Source organism: Drosophila willistoni, unplaced genomic scaffold, assembly GCF_018902025.1.
Source record: "Drosophila willistoni isolate 14030-0811.24 unplaced genomic scaffold, UCI_dwil_1.1 Seg243, whole genome shotgun sequence".
In the NCBI taxonomy this organism is placed as follows: domain Eukaryota; kingdom Metazoa; phylum Arthropoda; class Insecta; order Diptera; family Drosophilidae; genus Drosophila; species Drosophila willistoni.
Genome location: NW_025814208.1, coordinates 997 through 16,822, shown reverse-complemented (window position 1 = coordinate 16,822; position 15,826 = coordinate 997). Strand labels below are relative to the sequence as shown.

Here is a 15,826-nt window from a genome sequence, read left to right as displayed (position 1 = left end):
AACACCCTGCGGATTTTTCAGATTATATATTCGAGAACGGCCAGATTTATCGCAGACGAGACCCCCACCCAGATGACCACGATTCTACACCTTGGCAACTATGCGTTCCCCTAGAGTGTCGAGACCAAGTACTACAGGAATGTCACAATGTAGTGACGGCTGGCCACTTGGGGATCAGGAAAACCACTTTGCGAGTGACCCAAAGATACTTTTTGCGCAAATGAAACCAGCGGGCAAAATGCTCACCCGTCAAGTCGCGGAGTCTGCCGGCCCTGTTCGTTTGGAGGATTCGACGGTATCCACTGGTCCTGTAAGGCAAACCTGCCCGAAACAATCCAGAGTCACGCCAGCCCTGGACCAACGTCGCGAGGCCCTTTGCGCCGATCTACGCCAATTTATGTGCCGGAGGCCACCCCCGCGGCGTCCAATTATGTCCTCACACCACCAGAATGGCTCGTCGACACCCCGGGTAGACGAGTACCCGCTGAAGTCCGAGATAGGGTGGCGGTACTCCGTCACGATGGACCCCGCACAAACCACCGTTTCCTCATGTGGGCGGATGATCAACTGTTCCGTATCGACGTTAAAGTACACGGGCGAGTCACGATCCATTTCGTCCGTTCGAAATAAGGACACCGTGTGACGAGTCACATTATCATTGCAATTTAAACTACTCTCATGTAGGGCCCCTCTTCATTTTTACTTTTATTTTTTAATACGCCCATGGAGGGCACATTAAATATCCCAACATGAAAACTAACTGTAGTTCTTTTTTTAACGTTTAACACACCCGGCATTATTTCTTTATTCGTCACCGAATCTATGTATACCCTTTCCCTTCCCTTTTCCTTGGCCACTTCACTATTTGAGTGGAGCCGAAGGATCAGCGGACTTCGTCAGGATGAGTTATTCTCCTGCAGACGAAGTCAGTCGCTGGTCTCTAGGCTCAGTCACAACTTGGCCAAGCTTCGCTTGGCAGACGAGATCAGTTGTTGCAGTTCCTCTTCACCATCCCTTTCTAATAACCACACTAATATTTCCTTTCACGCCTCCCTTTCCCAGTCCAAGAGGCAACGGATCTTGGCGGGCTTCGCTTGGCAGACGAGTGGAAATTGAGATCAGTCGTTGCTACTTCTCTTGGACTCTCCTCCTACTCCTTTCCCTTCCCTTTTCTCCCCTTCATGTGGTCTCAGTCCCCTATCCTAATACTCATCAAGGTCTCCAGATCAAATAAATGTTCTGTAGACGGGACTCTGGGACTGAGAACTGTACCCAGCCAGAGCTTCCTTACAATTATCAATTTGTTGGTGGAATAATTGAGTGTGCAATTGAATTTTTTTATAAAGTCAAGCCCCAGGATTCCGTCACATGGGATGGGGAAATCATTTTCTTTTACTTGGAAGGTGTGTACCGTTGAGAGGTTGCTAATCTTTAGATTGGTTTCACCTATTGTAAATAGGACGTCTTTGCCTATTGCACCAAGTTTTGTCCGTCTTTGTAAGTCAACTGTATTGTCTTTTCTTAATATTTTTTTTTTTTATAGTGATACATCAGCTCCTGTGTCTAATAGTAATTTTGTTGTCCCTACATCGTCAAAGTTTAAAGTTATGTAGCTATTATGTTGAAATTTAAACTATATATTTTATTTGTTCGACTTTTTACATCAGAGGACTTTCGTTTTCCGAATTTCCTTCTATGTTTGTAAATCTGACATTATTATTTTGTTGTGTTTTAGGAGGATAATTTGTATTTCTATTGTTATAATTTCTTCGATTATAATTATTACTATAGTTATTGTAATTCCTAGTATTGTTATAGTTAGTATTATCATTTGGGTTTCTATTTTGGTAATTGTTATTATAATTTCTATTATTATTGTACGAGTTCTTATTTGTTTCTTTTTTGCGTTCTTGCCATTTTGTTTTAAATTCATTAATCTTGCCTCTGCTACCTGAACTGTTTCACCCTTAATTTCTTTCTTTAATGTTTGTATTATACCATTTATAGTATTTTCATTTGTTACTAGTAGTCTAACGTCCCCTTTTAGTTTTGTTTTTATGCGTTTAATAGTTGTTTCTTCATGTTCTGCTTTTATTTCATTGATTATTTCCAGTGAATCTATGAAACTTTGAAGTGTTTCTACTCCACCATCATACTCCTGAATCAGCTTAGAAGCTGTATAAAGAAATGTAATCTTTGTTTGCACCATCTTTGGTTTTGTATTATCTTGAATGTCTTGTGGGTTATCTTTTACAGCTGGTTCTTCTGTGTCTTTTGCTACTAGAGGTTCAAAAGTTGCTTCTATATAGTATCGTTGTGGCCCCTACGACACCAGGACAAAGTTTGTTACGCGCGAGCCCAAGCAGACAACTGCCCACCTCCCACCCGACCGACCGAGGGGTGCAGCCGTATAACGCACGGCACGAATCGCGTGGACAAAATACACAATAGAAAAGACAGACAAACAAATAATACTATAGCTATCTATTAACTAAATGGGATAGGATAGATGTTTTAAGCATATTAATAGAAAACTCTGAGCCGATTACAGGGGATAGAAGGTTGTAATCAGAAGGTTAATCAAGAGAAGTCTACTAGAATACGAAGGCAAATTGACATTGCGATCCCAGCTTAAGCCACGAAGAGCAAATAGCAAGAACTGCTTTTGAACGGATTCTAGTCTAATCTGGTGCGACTCATATTGAGGTGACCAAATGCAAGATCCATACTCTAAAATAGGACGGACAAGCGAAGTAAAAAGAACTTTAGTTGTATAGGGGTCATCAAATTCTTTTGACCATCTTTTAATGAAACCCAGGACACTCATGGCCTTTGCGACCGTGGTGGAAATATGGGTGTTAAAATTTAACTTATGGTCCATAAGTACGCCCAAATCATTCATATTATTTAGACGTTCTAAAGGGTTGTTGTATAGAATATAAGTGACCAGTTGAGGAGAGTTACGAAAAAAAGTCATTACCTTACATTTGGTAGTGTTAAGATTTAGTAGATTAAACTGGCACCAGGATTGAAAGTTTTTAAGATCAGCTTGTAGCCGACTAAATGAATCTCTATCTTTATAAGTAAGACAAAGCTTGACATCGTCAGCATACATAAGCACACGCGAATGAACAATGACTGATGGAAGATCGTTAATAAATAGTGGGAAGAGCAGAGGGCCAAGATGACTACCTTGGGGTACACCAGAAGTCACAGAAATGGAAACGGAAAAAGAAGACTTAAAAAGTACCTTCTGTTTTCTATTTGTTAAATATTCTCGAACCCAAGAAAGGAAAAGGGGTGGAAACCCAATGTCGCTCAGCTTAGAAAGTAATAGGGTATGATAAACGGAATCAAAGGCTTTGCTGAAGTCAGTGTATATGACATCAGTTTGTTTACCATTTTTGAACCCCTTGATAATTATTGATGTAAATTCTAAAAGGTTAGTGGTTGTAGATCTACGTTTCACAAACCCATGTTGAGATGGCGAAATAATAGAGCTGCAAAAATGTTGCAAATGTTAAGCCGCTCCAGCCTACCAAGAGGCACACAAATATCAAAGAGTGAATTCAGAGTATCATAGAAAAAACGAACAGCCGAGTTCATATCACTACAATTGTACAGATAAGACCAATCGGTAGTAGCAATGTTTTAATTAAGGCTGGCAAAGTCAGTCTTACGAAAACACCTAGTTAGAGGTAACTCATTTGAACCAAGTAATGGTGAAAGCAAGGGCAAATCAATTTTTAAATTTAATGTAGGATGAAATTTGTCTTCTGGAAGAACAAATGGTTCGATCCTAGAAACGTCACAATAAGAAGAATCCAATACAAAAATAAGATCTAACGATTTTCCATTAAAATTTAAGACAGGATTGACTTGGGATAAAGATAAGCCTAGAAGGCCATCAACAAAGTCATGTGACAAAGAGGGCAGCAACGTGGTAGATTCATCTGTTAGTGACCATGCTAAAGCGGGTAAATTAAAATCACCTACAACTATGACCATGTCTTGACTCGAAACTAAAGAGGAGACAAACTGAATTGCCTCTAAATGATTTAAATATACCACCATATCTGACAATGGTGGAATATAGGAACAAATAATGAAAGCATTAAAAGATTTAAAATTTACTTTAACACCGACAAACTCAATCTCCTGGGTACTAGAAAATTGAATCATTTCAGATGATAAAGCAGCATCAACAGCTATCAGAACGCCACCACCTATGCGAGAAATCCGGTCACGTCTGAAAATAGAAAAGTTTGTGGAAAAAACCGATGCATCAGCAATATCAGGTTTTAGCCACGTCTCTGTGAATAGAATGTAGAATGAATGCTAGAATGTTATGCTCAAAAGAAAGACTATCTACATAGAGATTAGGAAGTTTAGATTTCAGTCCTCTAACGTTCTGGTAACCCAGGTTAAGGACAAAGCTAGTTTTTTGACAGCAGATGCTGATGTGGCAGGAATAGTATTAGTTGTTGTTGTAGGAAAGCGAATCGGTTGACGATTTTTCTTTTTTACTGTATATTCCTTAACTATTATATGTTTAGGCCAAAAATCTTCTCGACATATAGTGTCAAAGATATTGGCAGAAACACTAATTTTAAAGGACGAAATGTCCCTAGAATAAGAAAATTTAAACTTCTCCACCGCAATATTCGAGACGTTAACTTTCTTCCGAATATAGGCTATTACATCATCAGATGTGACAACAGGGTCTAGCCTAGAAACAAATATATGTTTCTTTGGTGGTATGCCAACGAGAGGCCGCGGTCCCGAAGCGTCAGCCGCAGCAGTAACGTTGGACAAGTCACCCACTGCAGCAGTCAACTTGTTTACGGGGCCCTCGATACTTTTAGAACTATCGGCAATAAGGTAATACAGGTAATACCGGTAATTCATTACTAATAGCATTCACAACCGGGCTCTTAAACGATATCAATTGCTGTACTTTAGGAGTGGACGGTGCATGAGACCGGTCGGGGACGATAAGAGCTGGCGGATCCGGATACAGATACAGAAACACCCCAAGGACTGGTCCTTTTACGTTTCGGAGGCTCATTCATAAGCGATAAACTTTTGAACTGAGTCTCCACCGCAGTAAACTCCGCTTGGAGTTTATTAAAACCTGCCCTTAAAGTGTCAAAACTATCTCTAGTCCGCCTCATGAAAGAGCGCATCTCATTCTCGACCTCCCGGCAAGCATCACATCCATATTTTAAGCCACCACCTTTAGCAATAGACTCCTTGATTCTGCCTGTGTAACCTGCACACTTAACGTGAACCGCATTGTCACACAACCAACAAAGAATATAATCATGGGAGTCAACCGCATTAGTGGCAACTATGCAATTATTTTTTGAGCAGACAACCATTTTATCAAAAAGTTTAATTTAATTACAAAAGGAAATACAAAAAAAAAAAAAAATAAAAATTGTAAAGGTAAAAAATCTGTATATAAGAATATACTGACCAGTTCTGACACAAGGGTTAATGTGCAGAGTAAGGCCTTCACAACTAAAGAATAAAAAACCAGAGGGCCGGGGCTAACTTCGACCGCGTCAAAGTTTGTATACCCTTGCAACTTTTTTGGTAACTCTTTCCTTACCTATAGCCATTAAAGTAGAAAAACGTTTTATCTAAAAAGGCTAATATTGCGAAACAACGGCCTAAAATCTTAGCATAGGAAAGAACGAAGATATTGATCAAAGTCACTGTTTTCCTCCGATCGTTCCTATGGGAGCTATATGATATAGTTAGCCGATCTTTATCAAATTTGGCACAGTCATTAACAGATATATTAAACTGACAAATAATTAATTTGAAAGCAATCGCGTTAAAAGTAACGAAGTTATTGATAAAAGTCACTGTTTTCGAAAGATCGTTCCTATGGGAGCTATATGATATAGTCACCCGATCTTGACCAAACTTGGCATAGTCGTTTATATCTGTAATTAACTCACCAATATTAAATTTCACGACAATAGCTAAGAAAATAACGAAGTTGTTGAGAAATGTCACTGTTCGTGACTTTGCCATTTGTATGGGAGCTATATGATGTAGTGATCCGATCCGGCTGAATCCGAGATATACAACGCCTGCAGTATATACAAGCCTACATGCAAAATTTCAGCTCTGTAGCTCCAACGGTGTAGGAGGAGTTTGCGTTGATCCAGACGGACGGACGGACGGACGGACGGACGGACGGACGGACGGACATGGCGATTTGAACTCGTCTCGTCGTGCTGATCAAGAATATATATACTTTATATGGTCGGAGATGCTTCCTTCTATGCGTTGCACACTTTTGACCAAAATTAATATACCCTTTTTGCAAGGGTATAAAAATGAAAACACAAAAACAAAAACACGTATCACAGAGTCGCGGGTAGGCAAAAGACGAGAGCGCAAATCAATCAAGAATAGAAAAGAGCGGGAGAGCGCGTCAAATTGAACACATGCAACAACAATTTGTACGCAAGAGCGCGAGAGTTAGTTAAAACGGTAAAGACACAAAAGCAAAAGAGATAAACAAAACAACAACACCGCTAATGCAAGTATTGTTGTAAGTTTTGATTTATTTAAATTTAAACAAAAGCGATAGCAAGAATTCGCGAAATGAAAATAAAATTCGGATGTTGAAATTATTATTAATTAAACCGATAATTTAAGAGTTATGTAAAAGTATTTAATCGCGAGAAAAAATAAAAGTTGATAAGCGCAAAAAAAACACGTCCGTCCTCTGCAACGAGTGAAAGTAATTGATTATTAGTTGTTGATTTAAACTGTATATTAGCTCAGTGAAGATTTTACTACTTTGGCACTTGTACGCTTTCTGAAATTTTTTTTCTATATTTCCCTTAAAATAATTTTGTTCTCTTAGTATTTCATTTTTTTTTCTTCTTTATATTGTAATATATAAAAAATTTTGATTCTTCTTTTTTTTTTCTTTGTTATTTTTTTCAATTTGTTTAAAATTCTATTTTCTAATATTTAATTGTTTCCAAAAAAAAAATGATGTAATTTTTCTTATAGGGTATTTAGACTTTGTTATTGGGCAATTTTGATCTTGTCGAGCTTGCTGCGATCAGAAAGCTTTATGTGTGCTTGCAAGCTTCGTGAAATTTAGTTGAGCTTTTTTTGAACTTTATTGAAGTTTTTTTCAGAAGCTCGCTTTGATCGTGACAAGCCTTACACGTGTGTTTACGTTGTTTGTGCAATTTTGAGTGCACATGTTTGACATGCGCTCTTCGTTAGGGTATGTTGGGGTATATAATGCGGATTGGAATTTATTATTTAATTGTATATATATATATGTTTTTTTTGTGTATTTTTTATTTTAGTGTATATATATACACCCTTTTTTTTTTTTTCTTATTATTTTTTGTTAATTTTTTTTTGTTTCTGCATCTGCTGCTGTTACTGGTCGCTGCATATGGCTCTGCCACCCCCCGGTTTGGTTCTCTGGTGCGCTTTTTCCAGGTCATCTATTTTGTACCACAGCCTGCATCCTTCTGCCCAGGGTGGTGGAGGATCGTTGTTAATCTGGGCCAGTAGGGCCGCCCGGTGTTCTCGGAAACGGACCTGGTGGCCGCCTCGACGCTTCGGCCTTAGAACCAAGGGGATGGCCGCCTTCTATTAAATCGAATTGGGTGGGAAGGTTACTCAATAAATGTATGTGGGTATTAAAAAGGTTCCCTTGACGATAAGTTCAATGTTCTATAATTGACGGGCAACTAATTAATATTTTGTACAGCGAATCAAAAGTGAAATTGAAATACCAAAGAAAGCAACAGCAACAGCAACCATGCTGCAAGCAAGAGTATTTCGGTTTATCTATGCATATTGCACTGGACTTTGTAAGATTCATACATATATGTGTTTATATATATTTGTTTAGTAGAAAGCGAAGCAACTACAGCGTCAACTACCATTTTTAGCACTCACGTAAGCGGTTTTTGAAATTGTTATTGTTATCATAAATTCAATTGTCGTGTCTCTCTCTCTCGCTTTGGGTTTGTGCTAGGGCATGATCAGGGTAATAGTGGATGGAAAAAGGATCTAGATATTAGATCTTATATTGTTGCCGCAAAGTATGCAACAATAAACTTAACAGCAAAGCAAAGTAAATTTGTATCTTTCGTCTTAAGCAAAAGCATTTGAACATAAAACCGAAACAATGACAAACTAAGAAAAGAAAACCGAAAATCTTTTTACTATCTAATAAACGGCCCCAAGAGAGAATTCGCCTACATAGCTATTTACAAAGTGAATAGGGAATTCCCGGAGAGAAAGAAAATAACCCAATCTTCATTCGTTGAATTCAAAATATGAACTGATTTTATTTACTAAAGTATGGAGTTTATATAGGAAATCTTAGGCTCTAGGAGGTAACAATTGTTCTTAAGGAGATCTTATTCTAGTACGACTCACACCCACGCATTCGGGGGTTGAAAAATTATTATTGTTTTAGGCACGGCGTCGGCCACTTGACATCCTGCCGTTGTGATCGTTTGGGTTAGTTTACAATTACAAGTGTTTTTTCCCACAACGCGTGTGGCTGATTGTAATTCTAGTCATATGCTAGATTAGTTGTTTGTGCCAAAGAACAGTTGTATTATATTTTCTTTAGTGCATCTGATTTGGTGAAACCGCTTCAGATGGACACGGTGTTTATTCTTAAACACAAAGTATAAGTATTTTTTTTTTTATACCCTTGCAAAAAGGGTATATTAATTTGGTCAGAAGTGTGCAACGCATAGAAGAAAGCATTTCCGACCATATAAAGTATATATATTCTTGATCAGCATGACGAGACGAGGTCATATAGCCATGTCCGTCCGTCCGTCCGTCCGTCCGTCCGTCCGTCCGTCCGTCTGTCCGTCTGTCCGTCCGTCTGGATCAACGCAAACTCCTTCTAGACCGTAAGAGCTACAGAGCTGAAATTTTGCATGTAGGCTTGTATATACAGCAGGCGTCGTATATCTCGGATTCAGCCGGATCGGATCACTATATCGTATAGCTCCCATACAAATGACAAAGTCACGAACAGTGACTTTTCTTAATAACTTAGTTATTTTCTGAGCTATTGTCGAATATTTGAAATTTGAAATATGAAATTTAATATTGGTGAGTTAATTACACATGTAAACGACTGTGCCAAATTTGATCAAGATCGGGTGACTGTATCATATAGCTCCCATAGGAACGATCTTTCGAAAACAGTGACTTTTGCCAATAACTTCGTTACTTTTGACCCGATTACTTTCAAATTAAACATTTGTTAGTTTAATATATCTGTTAATGACTGTGCCAAATTTGATAAAGATCGGCTAACTATATCATATAGCTCCCATAGGAACGATCGGAGGAAAACAGTGACTTTGATCAATATCTTCGTTCTTTCCTATGCTAAGATTTTAGGCCGTTGTTTCGCAATATTAGCCTTTTTAGATAAAACGTTTTTCCACTTTGATGGCTATAGGTAAGGAAAAAGTTTCCAATAATGTTGCAAGGGTATACAAACTTTGACGCGGTCGAAGTTAGTCCCGGCCCTCTGGTTTTTACATAAAGGCTATGTCGAATAGGAAATTCATCTTTAATGGTCACGCACGTTTGCTCTGCTTGGCCACTTATTGGGTGAGGGTGTTCAGTTTCTTACCAGCAGTCCGGACAATAAGCAGCGATCCAAGCTGCCATCGATCAGTAAACAGGATATTGAGGCTGTACTGCCGCGTGGAGTACATGCCAAGGAACAGGTCCTGAATAGCATGATTGTGAAGCGTGTTGGCAATTTTCTTCAAGATCACACTCTACAGTTATGGCGGATCAAGCTATAGTTAAAGGATTATTCAAATTTGCTTATTTTTTTGTAGATTAAATTCCCTGATCTACGCGACACGGATAGCAACTCTGTAGAGTTGGCCGTAAGAAGAAGGATAAAAAGGGCAGTGGCACATTTGTGCCAATTGCCTATGGAGCCTTGGCTATGCTGGCCGGTAAAGCCTTGATTGTCTTTAAATTGGCGCTGGTATTGGCATCCATAATTGGCATCAAGAAACTATTGAGTGGCGGCGGCGGAGGCAAGGAATCCTCTCATGAAGTTGTTGTCTCCTCTGTCGGCCATTCGGGCTGGGGTCGGGACTTTGATAAAAAGTCCTTTTTGGCCTACAGCGTCTGGAAGCCGGCAAAGGATTCGGCGGGCAAAGAGAAGAAGTTAACCAAAGAACCGATATAAACTGTCTGACTTGAATGTGTGTAAGGTTTAAGTAAGCGCTAAATTAAATATAGTTAATTCTGCTTTAAATCACAAATAGTCTCAATATCGTAAGAGCTAAAAAGGTTGAGGTTTTCAGGAAACAAAGGCCGTCTTGTGGGCAATCCATTTCCCTATACAAACGTTTTCTAACAGTCAATTTAAATAAAGTCAACTGTTGTATTAATGTCATTGTAGTGCTCTGTAATATACAATGTGAAAACTAAAGGAAAATTTGATGAACAAGGAGAAATTATATGAGAAGAGCGGCGCTTTAGTATTCAACGAGTAATGGCATTAATTCGTGCTACGGTTAGGTTAGAAAGAATTAGGTTCAAGAATTGATTTGATCTATATGATTGCACCATCGACTACACGTTGCATCGATTAGTTTGTGGCATTGTGGCTTATTGAAGTTTGCTGATAAAATGACTGTTCTGTGCTGCCTTAGTGGTAAAGTTGGGGACATTGAATTGCAATGTGTGTGTGCCAAAGAAGTGAGCAACATGCTGCACCAGCAATGAATCGACCTCAGATTCACAAGCTTCCACCTCTTCTGGAATATCATCGGTTTTCACCAAGGCAATGCCCTCTGTCAGCCTCACATCTCCGTTTTCCCTATCAAAGTAATGCAGAGCACGTTCCTGTTCAAATATTATCATGTGACATCAGGAATGACAGAGTGAAAGAGAGAGAGAGAGGGAGAGATGGGGGCGTTTACCTTCATGCACAACACCATCGGTCGCCGTAATCCTTGACCATTTTGCGGGCACTCGTCAATAGACTGTCTGCCTCGGAGGCAGCTGCCGCCGTTGAGGCAATCAGCGCGAAAAGACACAAATTTAAACATGATTGTAATTTTTTTGATATTTGTTTTTGCTCAAACACTAATGACACAACGGAGAGATGCGAGTGGTATATTATCCTTTTAGATGTTTGCACTAGCTGAGCGTGCTTTTGGCTTGATTTGCTTCACTTGATTGAGTGGCACTGCGCTCGATTGGCTTGTTCGATCTGTCGGTCAGAAGACAATCCGTAAACTGTGAATAAAAGACTCCCGCGGATCGAAGTTTTATTCCGCGGAGTTTTATTCCCCGCCAGCAGAGCAACGACAGCAGCAGCAGGAGCAGCAGCGACGACGCAAACAGAAACAGAAACGTTGGACAAAATAAAATAAAAAAAGACACCGGCATTGATGATGCGACACGATGCGAGTGCTTCGTACTCTCCTACCAATCCCCCCACCAGAATTGAAACAGTAGCCGAGCTTAGAATTTTAATAAACAGCCCGAAGAAGACGTTAAGAGGAGGCGCATCGGCTGCAACCAACCTGGCCAAGAGCAAAAGACCGAAACCTCCCGAAAGAGGCCGGTCGACAGTGCATATGCGTCGCAGTTGCCGTTGTCGTTGTCGTTGGCAGAGCCGTTATTTTGTTGTTTATCAACACACTAAACCAACGGTTAACAACTATATGCCACACACACACTGACACACAGATTGACACACACATGCTAACAAAGTGTTAAGGGGAGAAGGTAAGAGCCATTAATTGTTTTGGCCTTAGCTGGGCAATTTATTTCGATTATTATTGGCATTCATTTGACAACTTAAAAACTTATATGATGGCACTTATAGGCAAATGGTTTTTTGTTCTTTTTCTGCTAACATCATGGCATACTTTCAATGCTTTTCAATGTTAATCTCAGTCATAACCACAGCAGAAAGTGCTACTCCATTTACAATTGCAGGCACGTGACTTTGTGGTATAGGGGAAGGAGGGTACCCACTGCGCAGAGAGATGGGTGGTGGCTAATGTGGAGAGGGGAATTATCAATTGAACCAGCACCAACCACACCATCCACACTAGCAGCACAACTTATGAATTTGGCTGTGTGTGTGTGTGTGTGTATATTGGTCGAAAGCAACCACAAGTGCGCGGCCATCGTATCTCGAATTGGAGTAAAATAGAAAATTAACTAGTTTGCAGGCGGTATGAAAAATAAAATAAAATACAAGATGAAAAAAAAAAATTTGATTTTAACTTTGCTCTTTATTTGTGTTTGTTTTTGCCTCACATCTCGCTCGAACTCGAACACTCATAATGTGTCGGTGTGTGTGTGTTTATCTGCAGTTTTGTTGCTCTCTAGACAATTGCCCCAAAGAAGAAAGCGACAGATTTGCATGGCCACCAAACCAAACAGATGCAAACACTCGAATCAACGACTTGTCGGAAACAAGAACTATGCAAATCACTCCACGTGGCCTCAGATGGATGCGTGATGGTTAATTGTATTGTCACGAGAAATGGGCAAAGGGCGTGTGGTTTTTTTTAATGAAAGTGAAATAAAAAGTAATTATAAAAGACAAACGAAAACTAACCATTGATTATGTTTTTTCTTATGCAATAGAAATTGCTTTGCTTAGCTCACATTATTTGCAAATATCTTTTGTTTAGACATGTGCTTCAGTAATTTCTCTCAATATTATTACCTTCTATGACCCTTGGCCCTGCCAGCGTGTGCGCAAAGTTGCTAATTGAGCAAAGCTTCAGTGCTGACCTGAATATTATTTTTGCGAAATATTTTTGGCAGTTCAGCAAAATGATTATTACTTAAAGCATCTCTCTTTTTCTCTCTCCCCCTCTCCGATTGGTCATCATCCCAGCCCCATAGTTTCGTCCCCTGTCTGCCCAACCCTTATCCCAGTGGCATCTTACCAAAGTGACACCTTTTGAAAGTTTCACTTTCATTCCGCATGGCTGGCATTCGCCCCCTCGACTCTGAATTCCGGCTAGCAGCTCTATTCAGGTCCGTCATGTTAACAAGCCGCCCGTGATGTGCTTGAGTAATTTTCAATTAATGAAAGTGCTGCGTAAAAGTCTAACCAAGAGTAAGTCAGTTCCACTGATATTCCAGTGATGACATCAGTATTCGCAATTAAGTTGTCCCATTCCCCAAAAAAAAACCAAAATGTGTAAAGGGCGCCTTCTATTAAATCGAATTGGGTGGGAAGGTTAGTCAATAAATGTATGTGGGTATTAAAAAGGTTCCCTTGACGATAAGTTCAATGTTCTATAATTGACGGGCAACTAATTAATATTTTGTACAGTGAATCAAAAGTGAAATTGTCGCATACCAAAGAAAGCAACAGCAACAGCAACCGTGCTGCAAGCAGAGTATTTCGGTTTATCTATGAATATTGCACTGGACTTTGTAAGATTCATACATATATGTGTTTATATATATTAGAAAGCGATGCAGCGTTTTTTGAATTGTTATTGTTATCATAAATTCAATTGTCGTGTCTCTCTCTCTCTCTCTATACCTGTATGGCTTTGGGTTTGGGCTAGGGGCATGATCAGTGTTATAGTGGATGGAAAAAAGATCTAGATATTACTAGGCTTCATGTGTTTTTTGCACAGCCATTTTTTTAATGATCATTTTGAAATATTATGAAATATGATAAAACATATGTAAATGAATTTGACTACCCAGAAATTGTATTTTAACTGGTAGCATCTGTTATTAATAGTCTCAATACTGTCAGCGTCCATTTATAGATCGACCGCTTCATTAACGCATACTTTCGTAATATTATCGTTGGAGCATGGATCCAAATCATTTCTATCGATAACAGACCATTTGTATGTTTGAACATCATTATTTTGTCGCTCGAGCATTTCAGAGATTTTACTTAAGCAGTCTTCTACTTTGGGCAGTATGACTCGAGCTAGTAAGAGATGTAGAAATTCCGTAAGGGGAATAGCTTCGTAGTTATCTTTTTTGCAGATGACACCCAACACCCAATCTATCGTACTCTCGTTTGCTGCCGCAACGTATAGCCTTCCACTATATTCTAGAATCGGTGTTTCACTATTAAACTTTAGGCAGCCGACGTTTCTGTATCCTTCAAAGCTTTAAGAAAATTCATTCAACAGATTGCAGAAGTCTCTGTTGTTGCAGGCGGACGCCAAAAAATTTTAGCCAAATCCCAGGCATTCTTAGATCTCAAAATTCTGGAATTATTTCTATAGTAGATAGATTCGAAACTGAACGAGCTAAACAGTAGGTAAGTGAAAAGCTTTCATACACTTTCGTCAAGTTGGCTTTAAGTTTGTGTCTTAACTCTTTTATTTCTTGGTTGCACTGCATACTATGCAAATGCCGCAAAGTATGCAACAATAAACTTAACAGCAAAGCAAAGTAAATTTGTATCTTTCGTCTTAATCAAAAGCATTTGAACATAAAACCGAAACAATGACAAACTAAGAAAAGAAAAGTTCCTGAAAACCGAAATCTTTTTACGGTCTAATAAACGGCGCCAAGAGAGAATTCGCCTACATAGCTATTTACAAAGTATAAGTATATTTTTTTTTTTTTTACATAAAGGCTATGTCGAATAGGAAATTCATCTTTAATGGTCACTCACGTTTGCTCTGCTTTGCCACTTATTGCATTTGTTTCAGGCCTGTGTGGATGCTGAACAAGTAAATGCAACAGCTTAGAACGAACTGCTAGTTTACAATAAAATTGCAGCTCTTTCAAGGTGGGGGCTATGGCTAAAACTGCGGCTGCTGCTTCAAAATATGTACATTTGTATATATGTATATGTGCTGGGATGTATGTACATACAATTGGTTGCTTTCATTGCTTTCACGAAAGCGCAGCTCTACTGGCCAGCCGTCTCACTAATTGGCGTGATATTTAGACTAAAACATCATCAGTCGCTTGACATGCAGCCATGCCAGGCGCAATAAAGCATCAAGAAACTTGGCTAGGAGGTATGTAATGCCTAAGATGCAAATGCCAGCACTCAGTCGATCATCAAAGGTGCAGCCACAGGGCCAGTTACCCACCCCAGCCGTAGTTTCATTCAACATTTTGGCGCTGCATGCCATTCAGGATAGCCGTAGGAATCACTTCGATCGAATCCCACCAGCCCAGATATGATTAAATACGTGTGGCATGTGGCAGCCCTGATGATTGTCTTTTGATGGCTGTGAAGTGCGCGTAGTGCCAGTTATCAGCAGCAGCAATTGATAGCCTGGTCATGGATCAGAAGCTCAACAGCAACAGAATCGGATACAGCAGGCATCGAGTGGCACTAGTCCGGTAAGCTTTTTGAAGGACATGTCGCTGATTTATCGCATATATCAGCAATGTCTGGTGAAAATATGTCCGTTTGTCTAAAGGTGAAACTACTAACTGGCCTGGAAGAGGCTTTCCGTTCGGTTCCTTCCACGTATAGCAACTCTGTAGAGGGCCGTAAGAAGACGGATAAAAAGGGCAGTGGCACATGTGTGCCAATTGCCTATGGAGCCTAAAACGACTGGTTTGTGCTGCATTGCTGTAATTGTATTTCTAGTGTTTCGCCATAAAGCAGGAACACAATGGCTCTTTTGGCGGGACCAATAATAACAATTTTACTTTACCACTAGGCAGCACAAACCGTTTTACCATCAAACTTCAATGAGCCACAATGCCACAAACTAATCGATGCAAGCTGTAGTCGATGGTGCAATCATATAGAAAGGCTGCTCGATTCAAATCAATTCTTGAACCATTT

General features: G+C 39.5%; 1 protein-coding gene across 1 annotated transcript; it reads left to right on the top strand.

The window, feature by feature from the left end:
* Positions 1–238: 238 nt before the first annotated feature.
* Positions 239–10,243, top strand: LOC26528939. The gene is made up of 3 exons (XM_047012730.1): positions 239–637; positions 9,651–9,823; positions 9,925–10,243. Exons 1-3 carry the CDS (start codon positions 239–241, stop codon positions 10,241–10,243), a joined length of 891 nt encoding a protein of 296 aa, XP_046868686.1.
* Positions 10,244–15,826: the final 5,583 nt, after the last annotated feature.